A 24,593-nucleotide genomic window follows, 5' to 3' on the forward strand; every position below is an offset into this window, starting at 1 on the left:
GAGCTTCCCCTTTAGCATGTTTAGGATGTTTTGTGGAAGGCTCTGGGGGCCGTTGCAGAAAGAGTTGCAATCAATCGCAACTCTAAAAATCATGCGCAACTTGATTTTCAACCAATCAACAGCGCGCATTTGAGACTTGCGGTTGATTTTTTGACTTGCGTTTAAACGCAACTCTTTCTGCAACGGGCCCCAGACCTGGATGTGACATGAACTCGAACAACCCTGCCTTCCTGATACTGATCGAGCCCCCCCCCCCCTCATCATGCCAACGGTTCAAATGTTTTTTAAATAGAATTCAAGCCCTCAAAGATTGCATCTCAAAAATCCACGCTAAAAGCCTGTTAGGAGATTGAATTTCATTTTCTATTCTTTTTTTATTTGATTAATAATGACTAATACAAATGAATCTGATTGACAATGCTGGGTGCCGACTTTCTTTTGCTCTCCCTCCCATGGCCCTTCTTGGGAACAATATTTTTTGAGTGGGGGTACTGATGTCAATTAAAAAAAAATCACTACAAAATGGAAATCAAAATGGTCCCGAGAAATTTGAAAGGCCCCCCCCAAAAAAAAAAAACTTTCTTTACAAAATGAAGGCGATTTTGGTAACATATATCTCAATTTTTACACACCTTACAGAATACTTTGGGGTGCTGCCTGTGGAGAATAATACACGCAGCACCCCTGCCAAGGATTTTTTTTTCTTCCCAGGGCCATTCCCCCTCCTACCTTCTCTCTCTCCCTGTCTATAGTTTTGTCCGATGTTACATATTACACCAACGAAACCGACTCCAGACCGATCAAAGCCATTACATTATTTTCACTAGGATGCCACTGATCGTTTTGGAATCGATATCGTTTGTATGATTGTAGCATGGTTAGAGTATTAGGCGAATGCCATGTACAGTATGAAGGACAGGTCCAATGTTCTTATGACAAGCGGAACGTCAATGATTTTCACTGATGACGAAGTTGTTACTTCTTTGCCATTTCAATCGTTCCTCATTTTGGTTTTCGCCTTTACGCTTTAAATATTTGTGTTTGTTTCACGTGTAATAATACCACACTTCGTACTACTGAACATGAAGGAATTAGCCAGCGTTTTCGTGCACAATCGCCCTGATTACCCCCTCAAAGTCAATCTATCTAGCATAATCATAATAATAGTCCCGAGTTCCTCAGGACCATTTATCGTGTGTAGGCTAATATGTAAATTAAAGGCATAATTACAAATACTTATTCACTTATTCAAAAAGCAGGAACTGGGCCAAGTCCTGGCCAAGTCCAAATGTTTTGAAATTTGATTTTTGATGAGTCGAGTCCAGGAAATAATGGGTGTGTCAATCAGGCCAACGTTTTCTGTGCTCTCTATGATTCGATGACATTCGTATTCACCGATGGATAGAGGAGGTTTTGGGGCAGTTGCCCCCTCCAAATAAAAAAGTTTCCATGACCTAGCAAAAAAAAAGAACGAAAATGAAAGGAAAGGAAAAGAAAACAAAAGAAATGGAAAATGCGAGTCTTAGTTACTTTTTTGACAATAAATTTGTTTGTCAACATTGCTACGTAAGACCTATTGCCTCCTCATTTTTCTTTTTTCATCTTGCAGTTTTTTTAGCCTTTTGGGCAAACATTCCGAACGGAGACTGAGATGGGTTTCCCGACCTATGTTACACGGGGTTATCTGTCAATGTCGTCTGCTTGTTGTGACAATAAAATTTATTACATACTTGAATAACACATCTATACTCGTGATTGACAATTTTTGGGTTAGAGCAAGGTCGTATAGAAAAAAAGTCGTCGCAAACATTGTGTTTGGTTTTCAGACAAACATTGACATTCGTGAATCCGGCTGTTGTGTCACGGATCGAATGGATAAATCCCACGAGATTATGTGATTGGTTCATGTATTAACGTGCATTCCACATAGCCATTTTTTGGGGATAATCCTAATTCCATATTTGTCATCCAAGAATGTAAAAGCAAATAAATATCAGCCGTGAGTCTGGAACTATTTCTATTTGACGCAAAACATGATGAAAAGAAATCATCCAGTAATTCCTCGTCGTTCCAATCCAAAGCACACCCACGCTCTTTCCTAACCTGTAATCACTTCAGCAATCTGATATCAATTGCAATAAAATTCACTAATATTTTGACTATGAAATTAATTATGTTGTCATCAGTCAATACTCTCCCGCCTTTTTGAATGAAATCCGCACAACTATTACAAGCTTTGGCAAACTTTTTGCAGCTTCATGATTGCGACGCGACGCGGCACTGTCATCGGTTTACTCCAGATAGTCGGGTCGCAACGGTAACAACTTTATTCCTGTGGGTCACTTCAGTTCTCCCCTCTTACCCCCAATATGCCCCTTTTAAATTGATTAAAATGATAATATAAATTGAGGAAATGTTGAATTGAGTCGGATGGTGTGGATATACCCCTTTGGGCTTTCTTTGGAGAAGAACAGCTCGGTTTCGACGAGGGTGTGAAATTTGAGGGGGCCGCGATGGAAATGATGCGGGTCAGAGCCAGGCATACCCAACACGGAAACGGTCGCGTGGGACCGTGTCCGAAAAAAAACCGAACTCTCCAAAAGTATACTAAAAAACAATTTCCATTTTTGGATATTAAATGTAATTGAATATTTTTGTGAATTATATTCATTTTCAGGGTATTAGACACCTGAGATTAATGAAATGTGAGATCTTTGATTGTTTTCATACGGATTGTCAATGTGTTCTTCATTTGAAATAGACGTGAGGGCAAGTTTCTCGACCTTTCCAAACTGACCAGTTGCTCTTCGTTTGAAAGACAATATGCAAAGATGAAGTTGAAGGGGACAGATCAAAGAAATTAGACCTTCCGGGAGAATCATATAACATTGTGTGATATAAACAACCACCGACCGTCCCGACGGTCGATAGCAGACTATGACTAAAACACCCCTCGTCATCTGTGCAAGAGGCATATTTAGTTCACAGAAAATCCAGGATACTGTTTGAAAAATAAGGGTCAATTATTACGATGAATTTCATCCCCTAGTCAAAAATGTTCTCGTGATGCCACAATGGATGTACTTTGCGCCAATCACACATGTGGGACACGGCCGCCAAAATAAAATCAATGACTCTTGACTTCATTTCAAACTCTCTCCACAAGGAGCTGATCCTGAGGGATTTGGCTCCTCAAAATAATATTTTATTTTTTTTAGACCATGAACTCATAAAATATGTCACTCGAGGATGCCCATGAACATAACTCTGTCAAGGAACATCCAGGCATTAGTGTCACATATCGACTTTAATACAGTGGGGTATTTTGCCACATAAACGTAGGAGGATTTAAGCATGCTTGACTTAAAGCCAACGTGCACATGATATGTTAATGGTTAATCTCTCTGATAAAATTAGCAGCCCAGTTTTTGCTATTGTGGTACAGGATAAAGGCTACTTATTTTTTATCATTTGTTGCCAACTTTCTTAAGCATTTTCACCATTCTGTTTTCTTATTTGACTCACTTCACGTATAACATTTTCTTACCATGATGCTCAAGGTTGTGTTTAATTCACGTGTTAAAGACGTTTAAAAATGTTTAATAAGTAAATTACCATCTGCATGTTAAAGGATAATTACTTAAGGTGCACCTTAACTATTGTGACTGACAACATGATGGCGCGTAATTACCCACTAGGATGTTAGAGAAATTAAATATAAGCGAGGAAATAGTAAATTGCGACCCTATTCCAAACTCTTACTTCTACATTCGCTGAAAGCTTTCTGACCGCAAGTTCGGAGACACCTGAATCTTTCCAATCGAAAAAAGTTGAATTTCCGAAACATTTCGAATGATTACCGCTGAAAGCGCGGGAAACGGCGTTATTAGAATTCATGTCGATCGAACAACCGATAATGGTCGTTATCGTAATTAGCAGACGCATCGCGAGTCTCCGTTCGTTCCGAGAAAACCTTATCAAAATTGCGTCTTTAAGAAAATCGTATTTATGCTCCAGTAATACTGAAGGGAAAGAAAATGTAAAATAAAAAAATGTTACAGATGGCCCTGAATTTATGATTTCTAAACTAATATTTGCTCTCGGAATTTCAGGTAAAATAATCTGAATAAGTCATATTTCCTGATCCCATATATTTCATGTAACGTGACGTTATGAAGTGACACCCTTTCTTGCAACAAACAGTTTTGAAAGTTGAATGTCAGCTGATATTGCTTTCTCCAAAATTTCTGATTGGATATTCTAAATAAATCTCCGCTCGTTTATATTTGAAACCGTAACAATGATGACATTGACATGTGACATTAATAAATCAGTCTTAGTTTCGAAATTTACATGTATTTTCGTAAATAAATGTTTTGAGGAAATCTGTTAGTTAATGAAGAATGATGTAATCATGGTAATCCAGCCTTGTTTGTGGCAAATTGTAATGTAATTTCGTTATTCTTTTACAGTTACTTATAAAAAAACCAAAGTGTCAAATATAAATTTAATTGAAGTGTATTGAATAAGAAATGATTTAATTTACTCTTTTTAAAATAGAATCTCCTTCTAAACTGAGAGTATATCAATAATGCCAATATAGAAAATTTTCTCTTTCAATTCAATAACTGTACACTCTAAAAAATGAAGTGCTTTTGAACTAGACAAATCAGCACTCCGAAGTGCAGTCACTATACACGCTCTTTAAGAGCTCAATTAGCACTTCATTTTTAGAGTGTAAAAATACAGAGGGAAGGAGTACTTTCTGCTTTGTAAAGTAACTTCTCAAGCGTGTAGAATCATATTATTATTGCTTCATTATTTATTTATTTATTTATTCATTTATTTATTTGTTTATTTATTTGCTAATATATTAATCAACTAATTAATTTATCTATTTATTTATTTATTTGTTTGTTTATTTATTTGCTTAAATAATAATTAACTAATTAATTAATTTATTTATTGATTGAGTGATTTATTTTTATTTATTATATATTTTCTATGTCGTTTAAACTTTTTTTTGTTTTTATTTCGAACAGCTTACTGTCACGACGACCGCGACTTTCAACATGGTTCCGTGGTCTACAAACTCCGTGACACTACATTCTACAGTCAAACACAGTTGGTCGCGGGGATCAAACGGAAGTACAGGTGTAACCGGGGCTATGTTCTTAAAGGGAGTTCCTGGTCTACCTGTCTCGCTGCTGGAAGATGGTCTAACGATCCACCGACTTGCGAACCAAGTAAGTCCAAAGTAGTCTTTCGATTTTTTCATTTATCTGAGATCTAAGTAAGATTTCTCGATTAGAACAGGGGCCTTTGTATTTCATGTAATTTGATATTTCAAAATGTTCTTTTGTAAAATTCCATTGTTTGTTACGTGAAACCAGAGCCTTATATACCTTCTATAAGAATTAATGTAATATATATCCTACTATCTGGCTTTACCATGACTCGCGAATAAGTTTTCTAGTATAAGCTTGTCTTTCGAGGTTATATTTGTATATATCTGAGATTTTTGGATTTTTCATTTTTCTCGTTTTTCATGTAATTTGAAGTCGTATCTTCCATGAAACCAGGGCCTAATTCTCCTAACATTTGAATGCGATGTACCCTACTATAAAGCCTTAGCATGATAGGACCATGGCATGATTCAGCATAAACTTTTTTTTTTCGACTGAGAGATTCGTTTCTTGAGCGAGTCAGAGATGACGCCCAATGTCTCAATTATCATTTCACTTCCTGATCAACATGTTACCATCGGCAGTGACATGACATAAATCTAATGTCGAGAATCGTTCACCTCACTCCAAGACGTTGGTATCAAATTGAAAAGAACATTTCAATGTGGAGGGGTCACGAAAGTGCACGTGATCATTCATGGGATGATGAGGAAAAGTGCCCCTCCCCTTTATGGGCGTAGCCCGAATTCGATTTATAAAAAGAAGAGCGCCGCCTGTCTTGGGCGTTAGATTCAACGTCCTAATAATCTATAAACGGTTAACATGGTTGAGAGTATTCAATAGAGGTTACAAGTAGCAATTTTAAAGGCGATTCCACGTTTCATCTGTGAACAGTGCGTTAAACAAAATTTTAATTTACCTTTCTAATTCATTGATTCAACCTTTCGCAAGTTGACGAAAGCGAGAACCAGACCAGATTGGACAAGAAATAACTATTCCTTATACCAAAATAAATACTTCAAGATAAAAAAACACGGAATAGATATTTGACCATCTAATCGTTACAGCAACATTTGCTCTTCTTTTGTTATCATAAGTGAAATTCCTCCACTTTAACATTAAATAATGGTTGCCAAATGAGAGAATGAGAAGATTATCTACAATAGACTTTATAAGTTTCTAGATACTTTTCATTTTCTAAATTCTAACCAATATGGATTCAGGAAAGGACATTCGACTGATCAGGCGTTAATACAAATATATGATAAAATTACAAATGCAATGGCAAATAAAGAACATATAATAGGTGTATTCATGGACTTAAGCAAAGCCTTTGACACTCTTGACCACCAGATATTACTTAAAAAACTTGAAAATTATGGAATTCGCGGAATTACACTATCTTGGTTTAAGAGTTATTTGTCCAATAGAAAACAATATGTAATTCACAATAATATTTCTTCTGATTTTCAGTTAATACAATGCGGAGTTCCACAAGGATCAATCCTAGGCCCCTTGCTCTTTTTAATATATATTAATGATTTGACTTCTGTAACACCTTTATTATCATATGTATTATTTGCAGATGACACCAACATTTTTTGTTCACATAATAGCTTAGAAACTTTAGTAGATATAATTAACCGTGAGTTACCAAAACTATCTTTGTGGTTTAAGTGTAATAAGCTTTCACTCAATATAGACAAAACAAACTTTATATATTTCAAGCATACACACTTACATGGTAACGAATTTCCTTATAATATAAACATAGACAATATTCCTCTCAAAAGGAAAAGAGAAACAAAGTTTTTAGGTGTCACAATAGATGAAAATTTAAATTGGAATGAACATGTACGTTGTATAACTTCTAGTATTTCTAGAAACGTTGGTATACTTTACAAAATGAAGAATATAATTCCACATACAACTCTTGTCATACTATACAATTCATTAATATTGCCTTATATATCGTATTGCAACATAGTTTGGGCAACATGTGCAAAAACTAAAATTAATACAATATACTTGTTACAGAAAAAAGCAATTCGAATCTGTACTGATTCCCAATATTTATCACACACAAATCCATTATTCCATAAACTAAAGACTCTAACAGTATTTGACATAAATACTCTTCAAAGCTTACTACTTATGTTTAAGTACGTAAATAACATGCTCCCACCTTCATTCCACAATTTTTATACTCTGAATACATCTATTCATTCATACCCTACCCGTAACTCTTCAAATTTCCATTTAATTAACCCCAAATTGCTTATTGCGCAGAGATCCATAAGACACCATGGTCCAGATTTATGGAACTCTCTACCAGAGCCTGTTAAACAATGTTCGTCTCTTCACTCATTTAAGGCAAACGTTAAATCTATGTTATTATCAGAATACTTGAAGTAAAATTTCTGTGTCGTATCCTTTTTATCGTGAATTTATTCCTCCTTCGTTTTAGTCATGACCAATATCTTCATCTTGACCATCATCATCTCCATGGCCTTCATCATCATCATCATCAACATCATCATCATATCACCATCACCCTCAGCTATTTGAAAGAATATGCCCATTCTGCTTTATCAATGTTAAAAATGTATTAATTCAATTAGTATAAGTTTGGGATTGTCATTTTTTTCAAGCAATCTGCTTATGATGACAATCCTTCTCCTGCAAATTGTGAACATCATATAGTTAATCATTTTTGTCTGGAATTAAATTTAGTAATCTTTATTTACAATTTATGCCAAAAATGCTAACATATTATGTTTATTATGTTATGAAAAATGTATTATACAAATGTTATGGATGCAGAAGAAAACAATAAATCAAATCAAATAATGGTTGCCAAATCATCATCATCCCACTCCTAATCGCTATCATGTATTAAGAGACCATGTCGCTAAAGCCCTTTTACACCTTCACGGAAGCAACACGGATAATCCCGGATTGTCAATCCGGGGTCATCCGTGTACAGTCCGGGACTACCGTGTACACTCCGGCTACTCATCCGGCGCCATCCTTGATGTACCGGCATGTACGGGAGAAAAATTGAACATGTTCAATTTTTCATCCCGGAGTACACGGACTGATAATCATCCGTGTTCATCCTTGTAGCCTCCTTGTACATCCGTGTAGCTACCGAATGCATCCGGGAGGCTCCTTGTAAGAACCGGGTGATCCTTGTTGATACCGGCTTTATCCGGGGTCAAATGTTTGTATTGTTTGCGTACATGAACAATAGTCCGTATTCATAACCAAGAACGAGCATGCTCCAGATGCTGCAAAAAGGGACGAAACTTCATTCTAGCAAGATGCCGGCGACAAGAAGTGGTAAGGTCCGTGTAAAGACCCAGTAACATCCGTGATCATCCGGGTATTCCGTGTTGGCTCCGGGAGCATATCAAACAGGATCCCTATTGCTACCTTGCCTATCCTTGTAGACTCCGTACTTTTCCGTACATATCCGTATTAATAACCAGTTAACTCCGTACTCACTCCGGGAATGCTAGGAAAATACAAATTTGGCACCCCGGATCATCACGGACTGAGATCCGTGATGATCCGTGTTGCATCCCGTGAAGGTGTAAAAGGGGCTTAACCGATATTACTGAAATCTGTTTAGATCGTCTTCGCGAACTGACATGAGAGTCATAACAGAAGTACTAATCAGTTAGTATTGACTACTGTTCTATATCATCATTGTCTGTTTAATTCTCCGAATATTCAAACAATTTGATAATTCGAAAGTGATTAAATTATTGATTCCTTGAAAAGTGTACTGACGGGCAACTTTATTAGTCACACGTGTGTTGTTATACATTTCGTTATTGGTGTTGCGATAATTGGCAAGAATGTATCTAAACTGCGAGAACTGATTTTTCATTTTCTTCAATAAAATCATTTTAATGAATAACAATAATTCTCATTGTATCGGAATGCTTGATGAACTGTTCAAACTTTAACGTCTGATTGTTAAAGCATGTACAAACCAATAGCGCCATCTCGAGCCCTCAACTACTCATACCTGGCCAGTTTCCTGACCCATAATGCTAGTGTAGTCTAGTAATATAGACCCACTTGAATGATAACATGTTAATTACTCAATACATTCATACCGCAATAATTATGTTACTCAGTAACAAAACAGTTACTTTTCCTCTCAAACATTTTAGTTTCTCTATACAAATACAATTATAGGTCAATTTATTCTCTGTAGTATTAGTAGATATCTAAAACGTATATTTTAAGACTGTGTAATTATAACACACAGTCAATGAGAGACCTCACACAGTTTACTCCCCCTTTAAATACTAAATCATATTCAAGATAAGTCGGAAACATGCCTTGGTACATACAAAAATACACCAAAGTTAACAATCCATTGTCACTTTTTCACTATGATAGACTGTGTACAAAAACTTCCGCTTTATAGTAAATATTGCTTGTATTGATTTATGTAACAGACCATCCTGTGAATCTGCATACTCCAATCAGGGTACCCTGATAATAAAAAAAGAACATATTTTACGGTCGCGATGGTAGAGGTGATGAGACAGAAAATTGGGTCGGCAAGAATCACGAGCATAAATCATTTCGATAAAACCGAATGGATCGTGAGAGGTTTGAATTCCCCGCGAAAATACTTCGGGGACACAAATCACAAAGCAATTTTCTTATAAACAAACATTTGAACAACAGTACTTTATGAAGGTGAAGGTTGATCTGAAAAAAGTAATAGACAGTCGTCGATGCAGACATGTCACGATTCTTCCATTGGCAGACGGTGACAGGAGGGGGGGGGGGGATGCGCAATCCTTAAAAATATATATGAATGTCCCCCAGGGGCCCTGTTACAGAGAGAGACTCGTTCGAATGCAGCTCAAAAAAAGATCCAACACAAATGTTTCTGATCCGATGATTGGTTAACAAATGTGCTGCATTTTATTTAAAGTCTGCAACCTTTTCGGCCAATCTTTTTATAATCGATGTCTGATTATTTTTCAAATCGTCGATAAAAAAATACTTCATTTAGCATGTTCAGGGGTAATCCACCCGAAAAAAAAAGTTGATTAAAAAAGGAGAAAACCAATAAAACAAGCATAACACTGGAAATTTCATCCAAACCGGTTAGGAAGCTGTGAAATTTTAATGTTTCATTTAATTTTACAAAACAGTTACACTGCAAAAAACTCCGGTGTTGATTTAACACCAGCCCGGAATCTCCACACACCAGAGAAGTGTTAAACAACACCGGTTTCGTATTGGTCAAACACCAAAAATGTATTCATACAACACCAATTAGTATTAAAACAGCATCGCTTGATTCCAAACTGGTGTTGTTTCAATACTTCTCTGGTGTGGACATATATAGATTCCAGGCTGATGTTAAATCAACACCGGAGTTTTTGCAGTGTACTAGTATATGAACAAATAATGGAACCGACTACTTCACCCATTTCTCTATTCATTCAAATCAACTCTTTGTTGGGGGCGGGCTTTCCCCATTATTGTAACCGCACCCCGGCCCCCTCCCTGTTTCCTATAAAAATGATCCTGAGACACCCCTCGGATCGTATCACCCAGAATGGTTTCCTGTTGTGTGTCCGATGGTGACGTTGTGAGTCGTTGATCCACCTTGCTACCCCAGAAGACAAGCCGAGATCCACCGGGTCGTGACCCTCTCAAACGTTATTGTAATATCACAAATCATCGGGGTAAACCGTTCGAACACACCCGAGCGGGTCTCTCTGGGTCTGTTGCCCTGGCACAGACTCTGACTGAAACACTGATCAATCAGTGGGTCTCCACGCAAAGACTAGCACATACAAAACTTGTTTCGATCCAGGAGCGAGTGGGCCTTCAGTACACAAGGCATGAGTAGGCCTATAGGGTATGCATTCAGACCCTTAACTCGAGTGAAGGGTTGCACAGCAGATCTCTGGGAGTGGTATAGGGTGTAAGAAATTTTGAAATGGGAGAAGGGGAGCTGTAGATTTTACCTTTACTTGCTTTTAAATGCTGTTGATACTATTCATTCTGTTATATTTCACTTCAAGGGGTACTCCAGGCTGAAAATAATCATGGTTATATGATCTAAACAGGATAAGTAAAGTCAGAAAAGCAAAACGTTGAAAATATCATCAAAATAACAGAGAATTAACATTAAGTTTTGTACTTCGGTGAAAAAGTTCTTTTTGCATGCTAGCTGATGATGTCATATCCATGCCCCATGTCGATGACTCTGGTGTTACTAATACGCTAATCGTGTCGGCAGAGCACCGCATCAAGTATTTGACACCAGTATTCACCTACTAAATATTTGATTTTATCAAATTTTCTTTGCAGAGGGATGTCCATCATTACGTAAGAAAGAAAACAACCTAGCATATGTTGGTTACACGAGAGAGAAGGGAATAGATGGGAGATATCCACATGGCACTTCAGGGCAGGTAAGTCAGGAAGATAGAAAGATAGATTGAAGAGAAGGAATATGTTAATAGATAAATAAGTAAATTGAAATAACTTAAGATAGAAATGAATATTATGTTTGAAAAGAGTGGAGGGTCATAGATGATTAGAAAGAAGTAATAAAGTACAAAAAGCTCCTTTAAGTGAGTGCTGGGACGGCTACTGCGGCACGTTTGCCAACAAAAACAAAAACAAAGAAGAAATATCAAGATGATTTAATTCACTCTAAAATCATTTATGAAAACATCTTCAACATGTGTTTTTATCATAATATTGAAGGTCAAGTCCACCTCAGAAAAATGTTGATTTGAATCAATAGAGAAAAATCAGACAAGCACAATGCTGAAAATTTCATCAAAATCGGATGTAAAATAAGAAAGTTATGATATTTCCAAGTTTCGCTTATTTTCAACAAAATAGTTATATGAACGAGCCAGTTACATCCAAATGAGAGAGTCGATGATGTCACTCACTCACTATTTCTTTTGTTTTTTATTGTTTGAATTATACAATATTTCAATTTTTACGAATTTGACGATTAGGACCTCCTTGCCTGAAGCACAAAATGTTAAAATAATGGAATTCCATGTGTTCAGTGAGGAATGAAACTTCATTTCACATGACAATGACGAGAAAATAAAAATATTTCATATTTCATATAATAAATTACAAAAGAAATAGTGAGTGAGTGATGTCATCAACTCTCTCATTTGGATGCAACTGGCTCGTTCATATAACTATTTTGTTGAAAATAAGCGAAACTTTAAAATGCCATAACTTTCTTATTTTACATCCGATTTTGATGAAATTTTCAGTGTTGTGCTTTTTGAATTTTTCTCTTTTTATTCAAATAAAGTTTTTGTTGGGGTGGACTTGTCCTTTAAGGGAATCATTGGAGTACAATAAGTAAGGATAATCTTTTTGTGTGAATTAAACAAAATAACGATTGGTCAAAACTCAAAGTAGGATGTAGAAGACAACTGATCGATCTGTCTGCAGAGGCCTAGCTAGTGGAAAATCAACATGATCAAAGCGGAATCTATTAGGGAATAAACGGCCATTAGAAGTGAGGAAGGTAAATTGCAGGAAGCAATTGAATTATAGGAGCAGATCAAGTCGATATAGGTCGCCTGCCTAGGAAATATTGAAGAGCTAAGACAAAATTATTGACTTGCCGTATGTCTGGTCAGTGGTGATATTGATCAGATTACCAACCCAACTGGCCATTTTTTTTTTAGTTTCTCCTTTTCCGAATTACTGTTTATCTGATATCTAGGGGCTTAGCCAGAAGGAATTCAGATGGGGGGGGGGGTGGAAATTTCATGATTTGGGATTTGTACGATATAAAAATGTCATTAAAGGTTTATAATTTTGACTATTCTCTCGGTTGTTCAGGTATTAACAATACATATAAACACAGAAGAAACTGTACGATATTATGAATGATTACTCAGGCGTATAATTTTGACTATTTTCGGAAGTGTTCAGGTATTCTAAGCTATATTCTTCTACGTCTTGTCATCCCCTCTCTCTGTTTTTTTTTCTTCTGTCTTGCGCAACATATCCTTTACAACGACGACCTCTTTGTGTGAAAAGCTTTGCATTTGTTCAGTAATTATGTTTCCGTCAATATGATTTCTTTTTCTCTTTTTCTTTCCTGCAATACATGCATGTACGCATATAGTAAGTCGACTATGATTTCTTCTTTTCCAAGGGGATCCACAATTTTACAAGCTTTGCTTTTTAGTGGATCCCCCTCATTTCCATTTCCATTTATGCTCTATATTATACTGTTGTTTTTTTACGAAGTAAGAATGCCCTTCTGTAAAATTGTATTTGATTTGTATTGTTTTATATTACTTTGTATTATATTTTGAATGGAAATGAAATAAAAGAATTGAATTGAAATATATGATATAAATCTGTTGTTTTTGGTCAGGTATTCTGTGACGCTGGTAAGATCCTCGTAGCTGGGAATGGTTTTACAGAATGCAGTGCAGGAGAATGGATTCCTCTCATACCGCTCTGTTATGATATCGATGTGGTAGCTCAAGGAAGAGGTATATACCATTCATGTGTTAAAAAACCCTATTCTTTTAAAGGTAACCCCTCCAAGAATTAAGAGGGCGCTGTCGGACAAACGTACGCGGCACCAGCTGCCCATTGACGCCAACGTTATACGACGCTTACGCAGATGCCATGTTTTGAAATGGCGGCGAGTACAGCATGTAACAAAACGCTTGAATCCCGCGTTATGCCCGTTATTGCATTATTTTCTCCAGAGTGAATTAAGTTTGAACGGCTTTACGAAATAGTTATACAAATTATCTTGATCAAATGAATGTAATCTATATCCCCATGATATAAAATGCAGTCATTAGTATGAATTACATTAGACATCAAGTCTATTATCAGAATTGTTTTAAATTCTATCCCTTTAAAGTCAAATGAATTCATTCCCATATTTTTCTTTCCTAATTTTAGAGGATTATTGTCCTATACCTTACATCTGGGCCGGTCAGCTCTCATCTACTGACGTCACAGAAGGCCACGTCTCCCACGGGTTCCAGGTCGACTTCGAATGTCTGCCGTTCGCCGAGCGGGCCTCGCCCTCCCCCATCACGTGTATGGGTGGCCGCTGGGAGCCCGAGGAACCTCGATGTATACCAAGTGAGGATACCATATGATCAGACATTTCTTTGTAATATTATTCCAATTTTATTAATCATTTATTCGATTGTAATGTAAATATTTCATGATCTTAAAAAATGACTTTATATCGCGTGATGAGAGTGACCCGTTGTCATCAGTATATCTGATATATGATTTCTGTAGAACGTTTCATCTGTTGTCTGACAAGTTGTCAGGTCTGAAAACTTTCCTTGGTTGTGATTGGCTGAGAAGCACATGATTATGCTCGTTACTATGGTAACTGCCTGATAATGACAACTCGTCCACACTGACAACTTCCCTGACCCTACATTGGGTGATTTAGTTGGTAACCCATTTTTTAATAAGTAAAAGTAAATTAAAAGTATAATTGATTGATTAATGTAACACATTTTGAGTCTCAAGCATCATACAGCCACTGATGGTGTTTAACAACTATTATGTAGCACTCGGCTACAGTTCTTGTTGGCCTATTTTATGCTAATTTGTACGATCCTCATCTAAACACTGAAACATCAAGCGTACCGTTTATAATTTTGCCATATGAATTTTTCTCTCTTCATTTGTCTCTTTCAGAACACTGTACATTGCCACCGTTAACCCGAGGACTTCGGATAGTTAACGCACCATTAGGAGCTGTTACACCTCACAGTCAAAATCTTACATTAGAATGTTCATCAGCATATATACTACAGGGTCCCCCTCAGGTTGGTATTGGATATAATAAACTATCCTACATCGATTTTAGGTTTACTTTTCAATGGTTAATTAGTTGATGTAAGTTAATATAGACCTAATGATGACATCATAATTCAATTTTTTTCAGCAAATTGCAGATATAACACAATATCATGAATATTGAATATTGTGGGGGTACTGGTGGAGAAGTCCTGATTCAATTCTATGACTACTGTCTTACTGTTGAACTAATAAATACCTGAAAACTGTTTCACCCACTCCTATCTCTATTGTGCACCCCTCCCCTAAACATCTTTTAATCCTATCGTAAAAAGGAAAGTAGGTTCAATCAGTTAGGCCTATATCCCACCCCGGGGGGGGGGGGCACTCGACCAAAAAAGTGGTAGGGGTGTGCCGCGCGGGATCCCACCCTTTCTATCTATTATACCGTATATATATATATATATGTATATAAAGGCCTATATATATATATATATATATGTATATATATATATATATATATATATATATGTATATATATATATATATATATATATATAAACGTGATCAAAATTATGGATCTTTGTTTGACATCAAAGCCCCAAGACATCCTTGACTTTCTTAAAACCAGCCTTGTCGAGACCTAAGAATACTCTCCCTCGTGCGACCCTCGACATTGTAGGTTAAAGGTCGAAGGTCATAAATGTGTCAAGTGCAAGATGTTTTGCCCGACGTCAGTCGATGATGCTGGGGAATAGTATATTCTGATGACCGGGCACAGGTGTCATACACATGACATACGGTGCAGACAATTTATGGTTTTGTTTCTTGCTATCGCCTCAGGGCGAATATGATATTCCTCGGTTGTTCTCTTTATAGATAAACGATTTATTTCGGAATATATATCAAAATAAATGCACTTTCTTTGTCATTTATGACTGCAAATATAATGTGAAATTGCATCCGGTGGTCACTGAAGTTTCCATTTAAACGAAATGAAAGAAGAAAAGTTATACAGTGGGGGTAGTACAGATTATTTCTAAACCAAGTATCTCAATTTCATTTTGCCACGATATGTCTTCTTAAATCACCATCACCATTATCATTCGTGGCGGATCCAGGGTTTTAGAATAGGGTAGGGGTACCAATTTTTTTTAAGAGCCCCCCCCCCACAAAAAAGAAGAAAGTTCATGATTCCAATATTTTGTCACCTCAGTTTTCAAAATTGGACAGAAGTGATGTGTGTGTGTGTGTGTGGGCGACTACATTGCACAGGGTAGAATATCTTGTTAACATTGGAGGGGGGGGGGGGGGCTCGTGCCTCATGTGTCCCTCCCCATTAATCCGCGTCTATAGTGTTGGCGGTGATGATGCTGCTGGTTAAAGTTCACAGTCAGCACTATCGTTAAAACCATCACTACGACAACCACTGTCTTTCAATATCAACATGATTCAGCAGTTCGCTTCAGTAATCCTGAATATCTAAATATATATACCACTCTTCCCCCACACAGATTACCTGCTGGTATGGTGACTGGGCTGGCAACATACCAACTTGCGACCACCCTAAAACAGACCCACCGCCTACCTCACCACGTACCACCACCATCCCTACCACCGTCGTTACCACAACGGAGGAACCGCGAGATCTTCTACCAAGAAGTAAGTTTTACACCAAGGGATGACGTCATTAGGGAGGAGCCATGGGCGACCTCCCCTGGTAATTTTACAGTGATAAGATTCAGAATTATAGAAGAATGAAAAGAAAAATGAAAGAAGAGAATCATTATGAAGATCTGCTTTGTGGAGTAACACCCGTCTTGTTCAATTACCAGCGACAAACAAATTTTCATTGAAAAAAGTGCCTCTAAATCAAACCAATTTAATTCGATGTTTTCCGTTGTTTGTTGAAAAAAATCAACATTTGAATGATCCACCCCCCCCCTCTTTTCGACTGCAGTACCCGGTGAAGATTATTCTCAATGCGGCAAGGCGGGCGACATCGGGCAGAAATTGAGGGGTCGTGTGGTTGGTGGCTACGAAGCTAACGAGGCAGCCTGGCCATGGCAAGCAGCTATCTATTGGCAAAGAGCTGATGGCTCAGTAAGTATATTTGTTTGTCACTATAACCATCATCATCGTAATCACCGTCGTTTTCATCATTATCATTATCACCATCATCATAATCATCATCATCATCGTCGTCGTCGTTGTCGCCATCATTGTTATGGTCATCATCGTCAGTATCATCATTATCATCGTCATTATTATCCTCTTCCTTCTCCTCATCATCATCACCATCGTCACCATCACCATCTTTATCATCATCATCCCCTTTATCATCATCCTCATCGTCGACTTTATTGTCTCCATCATCACCTTTACTTGCATGAACAATAAACATGTTAGGTTTAGAATTATTTAATTAAAAAAATTAAAATGAGCTCTAATTACTGATCGCTATTGTAAGCATTGAGCATCGACATGCGGATAATAGTCAAGATAAAAGAAGGACAGTCTTTTGATGTAGAACGTTCATCAAGCTTTCAACTAATAATTTGTACTGTTTGATATCGAATGAAACTCTGTATCAGTAGTTTACAGCATCATCAATACCTTCCACAACGATTACCGAAACAGGCCCCTGTAACCTAGAAGGAAATCACCCCCTCTGTTGGCGGAAATCTCGGCGCCCTTTCCGAGGAGTCACCCGGCGGGTTTTATGTCTTTGTTGGGGGAAACATTTATACATTTCCTTTCACAAATGTTTGCTTCTTGCTTAGGTCAGATAGGCAACGATAAGACCCACGAGTCACAACCACAAACACTTAAAGGAGGCTTGATTTATCCAGGGAAGTGGGAGTTATCAGAAAATGCAGAAATGTTTAGTGTTGGGGAGAAAGGAAAAAATGTTAAAAGAAAGGGTAAATGAAGGAGGGATCAGAAGACAAAAACACAGAATGAGAAGAGAGAACAAGTGAGACAAGGAAATGAGCCATGTAATTAGTTTGATTTCCTGTCAGCTAATGAATATATCAACGAGTTTTTTATTTATTCATATGAGAATAGATCAATACTTTTTTTTACATTGTAATAAGGACGGATGATCTTGGTGAATTTTGTCGAAGTTTCTGATTGACCAATACTATCTTTTTTTTCAATATTCCAAATTTACGGGAAATTTTTTTCCAAGGTACTGAAAATCTTGGAGAGGGAGGTTCTACCAAACTTTCTACCAAGGTTTATGCAGATAACTAAACTTTAAACTTTCGGCGCTCTGGTGAACAGCGATTGATGTCATTCTTACCTTCAGATGAACAGCGCCCACTACATGAGCCAAGCGCATTTACGAAAATGAAAATTGACATTTTACTGTTGCTATTTTGCAAATGTGTTCTTACTAAATAAGCTGAAGGGCTGTTGCTATTCGCAAAATATAAAATCATATAACTTGCCGTCATCTATTGGTTAGAGGTAGCATAGACTTCCCGAAATCGTTAGATATAAAGCGCCTTTACATCCCGCTATAACTAGAACGTCATGAATGTAGAAGAACTTTATATCTATCATGTCTATAGAAGGACATGTATTTATTTTGTGCAATATGTTGATAATCATAATGTGTTATCTGATTTTTTTTGGTCTTTCTTGTCCCTTTCTCCTTACAGTGGTTTTTCTTTTGCGCCGGTACGGTCATCAACAGGGAATGGATCCTATCCGCGGGACATTGCTTCGGGTACGATGAGGATATTACCAGACTTCAAGTCAAATTAGGTAAGTCGAATTCATCCGATCTTGAAGATTTCTTTTTAAGGGACAAGTCGACCCCGACAAAAACTTGATTTGAATAAAAAGAGAAAAATTCAACAAGCATAACACTGAAAATTTCATCAAAATCGGATGTAAAATAAGAAAGTTATGACATTTTAAAATTTCGCTTCATTTCACAAAAAAGTTATATGAACGAGCCAGTAGCATCAAAATGAGAGAGTCAATGATGTCACTCACTCACTATTTCTTTTGTTTTTTATTGTTTGAAATATGAAATATTTTGATTTTCTCGTCATTGTCATGTGAAATGAAGTTTCATTCCTCCCTGAACACGTGGAATTCCATTATTTTAACATTTCGTGCTTCAGGCAAGGAGGTCCTTATCATCAAATTCGTAAAAAATTGAAATATTGTATAATTCAAAACATGAAAAACGAAATAAATAGTGAGTGAGTACATCATCGACTCTCTCATTTGGATGTAACTGGCTCGTTCATATATTTTTTGAAAAATAAGCAAAACTTTGAAATGTCATAACTTCATTATTTTACATCCGATTTTGATGAAATTTTCAGCATTGTGCTTGTCTGATTTTTGTCTATTGATTCAAACCAACATTTTTCTGAGGTGGACTTGACCTTTAATGATAATTAAGTTAACTCTGCAGTTAGACTTTTAATTTCTGCACAATTTGAATTTTCAGCAAACAAATGTGTTGTTATTCGTATACAAGAAAATCCATGTTAATTCGCAGCAGTCTTACCCGCATATATTGGGATCGTGTTTTAGTAGAAATATGGAGCTTTCGTACCACTACTCAAGCGTTTCTTAGAACGTACATAATCTATTGTATAAAGCACTTCATGACCAAAACAGTTTTTGTCGAAATCGATGAATCAAAGCAACAGTGTGGTCCGTGACTCTGGACAAGCGACATATTTGCAACTTTTCATCAGCTCAGAATTTTACCACGATTAGCTCTCCCCTTTTACCAATTTCGACAAAGACCTCTCAGATGTTCACTGTGATCTGACGGGCATTTTCAACATTCACTTTGTTATAGAATTCATCCACGTTGCAATTGTGAGAACTTGCTAAAAATATACGCGTTATAAACACGGAATCATTTCCGTGGTTATAACAACCGGAAGACCTCCAATAGGTTGACAAATCATTCTAATATTTTTAATCGATTGTTACGTCATCATGTTATCCTATTCTGGACCCAGGTCTTACAGATCGAATTCGAGACCAGGGTACACCGAGGGAACAGGTCTTCTCGATCAACGGTCTCTACCTCCCCAAGGAGCACGACTTCATCGACTTCGACTACGACATCGCCCTCCTTCACCTATCACAACCTGCCGTCCTGGGTCCATACGTTAGACCGATATGCCTGCCTCCAGAAATTACAAGCCCGGATGCAAACCTAGGTTAGTGTTACCACGCGGTTTAAATCACCCAGACTGTGAAGAGTTTTAAAGCAACATACATTATGCAATACATTGTATATTCCACTCAATGCCTCATTCATCATGGTATATAATCATTATCTCACTCCCAATGGCCGTTGGAGCCTGACGGTAAATTATGAAGAATAGCTTTCCCCGGGACAGCAAATTAGTTGGCTCCGTTGATAATTTTTATCATTTCGACTTCGTTTTACAATACCGGGTGGATGTTTCATGAAGCTGTTTGTAAGATAGGAATGACTTTATGCACGACTGGTGATCCTTTCTTGTGCTATGTGATATCCCTATGTACTTGAGTTATGACCTAAGAACATGTTCCAGTCATGCGTAAAGTCGTTCGTAACTTTACGAACAGCTTTATGAAACATACCAGGGATGTTTTATAAAAGCTCATGTCTTGCATGGAATCACATCTAAATTCCCAGTTTCATAAGGGTCTAAGAACGATAAATCATGCCTAATTCAAATTATTGCATCACATCTCTGTACTGACCCTATATTTTCTTTTCTTTGCAGAACGACTAGTAACTATCAATTCCTTTGGAATGGTGATTGGATGGGGCCATAGTAAACCTGTAGCAGTCAATAGCAGCCAATATACCATATATGAAGATATTCTTCAACAATTACAGGTAATTAAATGTTCTGAGATACATGTACCTCAGCGATCGTACTTTAACAGGTTTTCGAAACTTATAATGAAGAGATGAAGTGTAGCATTGACAATTTGCTACAATCAAAGATGTATACTTATAGAGCAATTCTTGATTATATGACTGTAAATATGAGACTCTTACAGATAAATGATTTTAAATAAGTTATTTGTTTTCCTTGAAATAGGAATAAAAACAATCGTTTCGTATTTACGCCGTTATTTCATTGATTGCAATATAAACGTTTTGTATTGATCAAGATTTAGTAAATGGTAAATTGAACATTTTGTTTATTCGTTGACAATTAGGAATTTTCACGATTTCTTTAATTGACAAAAAATTGGGAATGAAGGGTTTTTATTTGCAATCAATAAATGAATAGATAAACGGACGAATTTATTTATTGATGAATAAATAATGAATGAAGGAATTGATAAAAATTGACTAGACAAATAAATCGTTTGCATACAGTCTTGTCTGAATTGCAATTTAACAAATGATTTAAATTTAATTTCTTGCTTTTCTACCAGATTCCTGTTCGTCCACGTCAAGCGTGCGTCAACAGCCTGCGTGACGTAGGCGAAGATGAAACGCAATTTACCATTAACATGTTCTGTGCCGGTTATAACCGGAAACCGCTCGATACCTGTTTCGGCGACTCCGGTGGACCGCTGATGCGACACATATTCCATCCAGTCGTCGGGCGAGACGGGATCCAGCGAAGGCAGAAGCGGTGGGTTCAAGTTGGCATCGTGAGCGCGGGAAAAGGCTGCGCAGTAGAAGGACAATTTGCATTTTACACGCACGTACCAAGACTTGTGAACTGGGTGTATTCTGTGATACGATCGAACCTCACACACACAGGAACGGAGATTGTTCAATTATAAGAATGGACTCAAGATTATTTTAAAAACGTGGAATGTGGTACTTTATTGATTAATATAGATTAATTTAAATCAAAAGCACAGAGTTGGAAAGACATCATCACACTCGTATCACGCTGAAGGTGAAAGGTCAATGAACACTTCTACTTTCCTTTAGAAATTTCTAAACTCTAATATTCTGCTGTCCTAAATCTAGTGATACGGTCACATTCATGTCGGTGTAAAAGGCGTAAAATGTAGACAGCTGTATCTCATATTAAATCAGTAGCGCTATCAAAAATCATTAAGAGCCAATTATATGACCTGTAGACAATACTGGCATTTGTACTTTCGTCGGAAATGCCGAACCCTGGAAGTGTGATGCCATACGAGAACTTCCGGGTCAATGATTGGATGCTGACGAAAGATGATCTTCTTATCGCTCGGATCGAGTGGACAAAACGCGCAAGTCAAAACCGTCCGACGGACCAGATTATGACGCGGACAAGATTCGCCGCTACACCAGAATCCCATCTCTCCACCTAAGTGAAGAAGGCAATGGATAACAACTGCCATGTATTCTCGGGATTCTCTTAAAATGTAATGCTTGATACTAGTGCCCCGTCTTACAAAGAGTTACGATTGATCCAATCAATCGTAACTCTATGGAAATCCATCAGTGTCATAATTTCTTAAACCAGAAATTTGCAAAATGTCCTTTGTAAAGAATGGAGATCACACCAAATTGTCAAGAAATAAATGAATTAATGAATATACATTCATATCTAGAATGTTTTAAAAACTAACATGCATTTTATATGTTGATTTTGCTGGCTTTCCATAGTTGCGATTGAACGGATCAATTGCAACTCTTTGTAAAACGGGGCCTTGGTGAGTTGAATCCTTATCAGGTTTTTGAAGGATAAATACATTAATTCCATAACTAATTAGCATGTTCAGTCCGACGGACGACTCTTCTCGTGCGTAAGCTAACACTAATATGTGAATGTTGTGAATATTATATATTTACAAAATATTGTTTTATATTTGTTATTTATGAATCGAAGCAAATTAAAATATTTACCAATGATGAATTGATAATTGGTAATGGTGTTACGATGTATATAAACTAAGTTGTACAAATCTTCAAATTCTCTCTAACGTATTTACAGTGAGTGTACAATAACCAGTCATCTGTAATTTGTGATCCTAATTCATATGCAGCACAAACAAAATTCACCGTCATGAATATGGGACTACAGTTTTATGTCTTTTACCGTTTGTACGCATGTTTGTTGTATGGGCTGTCGAATACACCCACAGATTACCTCAATATCCAAAATATGTATATGTATTTGGACACGTTGCGATGCTTTGGGTTTTTCAGAAGTCCGATTCGTCTTGTTCTAAATAATAGGGAGTTTATGCCACACGATGTACGGCAGATTCAAGAACAGAGGAAATGTATTGTAAAATGTCCCTCATGACAAAGCACAACCAAGAAGTCTTTGTCGACACTTCGTAAATCAAAACAACAGTTTCGTCCTGGGCGCCGTAACACAAAGGTTAGCGATTAATCGCTAAATGAAATGACCAATCAAGATCCTCGTTGCATGCGCATTTTGCTAAGTAGACTGACTATGAACCAATCAGAATTGTTCTTTGAAATTAGCGATCAATCGCTAACCTTTGTGTTACGGGACCCAGACTCTGCCATGTCTGCACTCTTAAAAATGTGGGGCTACATACTGTCCACACAACAATTGGTTAAAACTTTATCCAAATCTAAGTAGTTTTAAAACAGTTTTGGGTGAAAACTACATAGTACTGGTTGAACACTACCCAGCAGAGTTGGATAAATCTTTTAACCAATTGTTGTGTGGACAGTATGTTGCCGAACATCTTAAGAGTGTGGACAAACGACATATTGGCAATTTTTCGTCAGCTCCGAAACTTAAGACGAAAGTGCGGCTCCTAGCTGTTCATCAATTTCAGACAAGGGCCTCCCAGCTGTTGTTTTGTAATTTGACGGCAATTTTCACTACATTTACTGTGTTATTGAATTCGTTCGTGCGTCGCAGAGCGAAAAGTCTCTAATAATGTCATGGAAACTTTTTTTTTATGACGGAGTGCGGTTCACGTTTGCCCATGCGCAGAGGGAGTGTTCGGGTGTATTCGCATCGTACTCTCCATCACCGTCCTCCCAAGTTATCGTCCTGTAACGAAAACTCCTTATTGTGACGTAGTCTGAAACCATATCCACCATACCAGCAAAAATGTTTATTCAATACCATACGCCTGACTAACGCAACGTCATGAAGAGTAATAGTTACATTCATATATCGAAATATAGAAATTTATCGTTCTTTTCTAATTGATATTTCTTACCATGTCAAATTTTGAATTAGATTGGTGCTATCGATGATGGGATAAACTTTATGCATATGACGTCATAATATCATAGCGCCCTCTCTCAGATGATATAGAAATACACGTAAACGGAGTTGTCAGAGATCATTGCGCGAGGAGCAGATCACTACAGCCTCTAAGATGGCGGCGCCATGACGTCAGTGCATAAGGTCTATACGTAAGGGATGCGTGTCGGAAGGTGTATGGCTTTATCATTCAATGCACTCGTCAATTTATTCAAAAAGCTACTCTCTATGGTATTCAATTATATGGGAAAGATTGAGTGACTGGCAACTTTGGGCGGGGCCATGCCACAACAGACGGCTAAATTAAACGAAAAGGTATGATAAACAGTAGTATACGGGGATGGGGATTGGGATAAAGAATGAATGAGGCACACGACAGATAAAC

The 24,593-nt window shown here is 37.2% G+C and overlaps 1 protein-coding gene across 1 annotated transcript in view; it reads left to right on the forward strand.

The window, feature by feature from the left end:
• Positions 1-22,461, forward strand: part of LOC121429012 (complement C1s subcomponent-like) — a 110,410-nt gene extending 87,949 nt beyond the window's left edge. The window contains exons 4-14 of the mRNA XM_041625908.1: positions 5,043-5,246; positions 11,544-11,647; positions 13,606-13,726; positions 14,151-14,336; positions 14,913-15,043; positions 16,529-16,676; positions 16,975-17,117; positions 18,683-18,788; positions 20,015-20,218; positions 20,774-20,889; positions 21,441-22,461. Coding sequence (XP_041481842.1) covers positions 5,043-5,246; positions 11,544-11,647; positions 13,606-13,726; positions 14,151-14,336; positions 14,913-15,043; positions 16,529-16,676; positions 16,975-17,117; positions 18,683-18,788; positions 20,015-20,218; positions 20,774-20,889; positions 21,441-21,797 — 1,820 coding nt within the window. The 3' untranslated portion in view covers positions 21,798-22,461. The remainder of the gene's footprint in view (positions 1-5,042; positions 5,247-11,543; positions 11,648-13,605; positions 13,727-14,150; positions 14,337-14,912; positions 15,044-16,528; positions 16,677-16,974; positions 17,118-18,682; positions 18,789-20,014; positions 20,219-20,773; positions 20,890-21,440) is intronic.
• Positions 22,462-24,593: the final 2,132 nt, after the last annotated feature.

Source organism: Lytechinus variegatus, chromosome 15, assembly GCF_018143015.1.
Source record: "Lytechinus variegatus isolate NC3 chromosome 15, Lvar_3.0, whole genome shotgun sequence".
Classification (NCBI taxonomy): domain Eukaryota; kingdom Metazoa; phylum Echinodermata; class Echinoidea; order Temnopleuroida; family Toxopneustidae; genus Lytechinus; species Lytechinus variegatus.